We start from the raw sequence: 1,348 nt of genomic DNA, 5'->3' as shown, positions 1-1,348 counted from the left end.
CAGCCTTTTTCAAGAACCGCCCATGTCCCATGTTATTAGGTTTCTGCATGTGAAATTTTGTTCTAAAAATTGTAAAAGTTTTATTTATTGAATGATCTGCACTGGCTCCTCTCCCATGTTTACATATTCCTACCCTCTGTGTGATTTTCTTTTTTGGGTTATGAACCGTCGATTATTCGAAAATAGTGGGAAAACAAAAAGAATTTTTGAGAAACCATTTCACTTTTGATTATCAAACAAATTGGAGTCTACTTCGAGGGAAAGGTAATTAGCTACTTGCAAGTAATAGTAGTAATATTCAAGAATTAATGATTAAGAGCATATATCACAGACATCAAACAACATTTTGTGATACGTTTCATTATTTGATTAATAGTGAATCATGGACACACACTGTTAAATCTACAAGCAAGGTTCTATAAAAAAAATTACACAAAAGTGACTTCATTTTTTTCTGAGATCACAACAATCTCAATACCTTAATGCACACATTCGAACACAGTTTACTCGAAAACTAGGGAAGATTCCCATCCATCTCTTCCTCACATCGAGGAGAGATTACTCTATCTTTCGAATAATCGCTAACATACATTTTTTCAGTTTCACAAAAGAAAAAGCTTCTCAGTGCTGTGAGAAAGTAGAAAGAACGTCAAAATAATTGGGGAATGTTTTGCGAGTGCAACCAGGATCTCTTATTGTGACTGGAACATCAGCACAAGCGGCGAGTGAAAAGGCCATGGCCATCCTATGATCGTCGTAAGTATCGATGGCAGCTATATTTAGTTTCTCCGGTGGAGTAATCACACAGTAATCTGGGCCTTCTACAACTGTTGCTCCCAACTGAAGTTCAGTACAAAAAAGGGAGAAGACATCAAGGTGCCGCTTTGTATATACTGCTTACTTATTTCAGACTTAAATAAAGGTACAAGTTGATGAGAGTTGAAAGCACGAAGTGAAAGCTAGAAAGCGAAGAACCTTTCTAAGTTCTGTGCATATGGCTATCATTCGCTCAGTTTCTTTCACCCTCCAGCTAGCAACTGCAACCATATGCATAAAAAGATTGGCTTGCTTCCTTTTGTTCTTTGTTTTTTTAAATAATAACGATCAAATATTATGTTTTAAGTTGAGAGTAGTAGTACCATCTCTTATAGCAGTCGGCCCATCAGCGAAGAGTGCTACAACAGCAAGAGTCATGGCCACATCTGGCATTTTATTCATGTTGATATCAATGGCACGTAAATGTTTCCTTCCAGATGAATCACGTGGAGGGCCTTTAACAGTGACACTATTCTCGGTCCACGTGACTTCTGCACCCATTTTTTCAAGAACCTCGGCAAATTTGACGTCA

General features: G+C 37.5%; 1 protein-coding gene across 1 annotated transcript; it reads right to left on the bottom strand.

Moving 5' to 3' along the window:
- Positions 1-428: 428 nt before the first annotated feature.
- On the bottom strand, positions 429-1,342 carry LOC140966370 (3-phosphoshikimate 1-carboxyvinyltransferase 2-like). Its single transcript, XM_073426671.1, has 3 exons — positions 1,140-1,342; positions 976-1,037; positions 429-840 (listed from the first exon to the last, which is right to left on the bottom strand). The coding sequence occupies exons 1-3, from the start codon at positions 1,315-1,317 to the stop codon at positions 622-624; spliced, it is 459 nt and encodes a 152-aa protein (XP_073282772.1). The 5' UTR covers positions 1,318-1,342; the 3' UTR covers positions 429-621.
- Between the last annotated feature and the right edge of the window lie 6 nt (positions 1,343-1,348).

The sequence above is a fragment of the Primulina huaijiensis genome, unplaced genomic scaffold (genome assembly GCF_012295235.1).
Source record: "Primulina huaijiensis isolate GDHJ02 unplaced genomic scaffold, ASM1229523v2 scaffold205678, whole genome shotgun sequence".
Classification (NCBI taxonomy): domain Eukaryota; kingdom Viridiplantae; phylum Streptophyta; class Magnoliopsida; order Lamiales; family Gesneriaceae; genus Primulina; species Primulina huaijiensis.
This window is presented reverse-complemented; position numbering and strand designations above follow the sequence as displayed.

Coding starts and splice junctions, on each gene's coding strand:
- LOC140966370 (XM_073426671.1), bottom strand. CDS start 1,317: ATGGGTGCAGAAGTCACGTGGACCGAGAATAGTGTCACTGTTAAAGGC. Junction 1,038..1,139: donor GCCGACTGCTATAAGAGATG/GTACTACTACTC, acceptor ATATGGTTGCAG/TTGCTAGCTGGAGGGTGAAA. Junction 841..975: donor TATGCACAGAACTTAGAAAG/GTTCTTCGCTTT, acceptor ACTGAACTTCAG/TTGGGAGCAACAGTTGTAGA.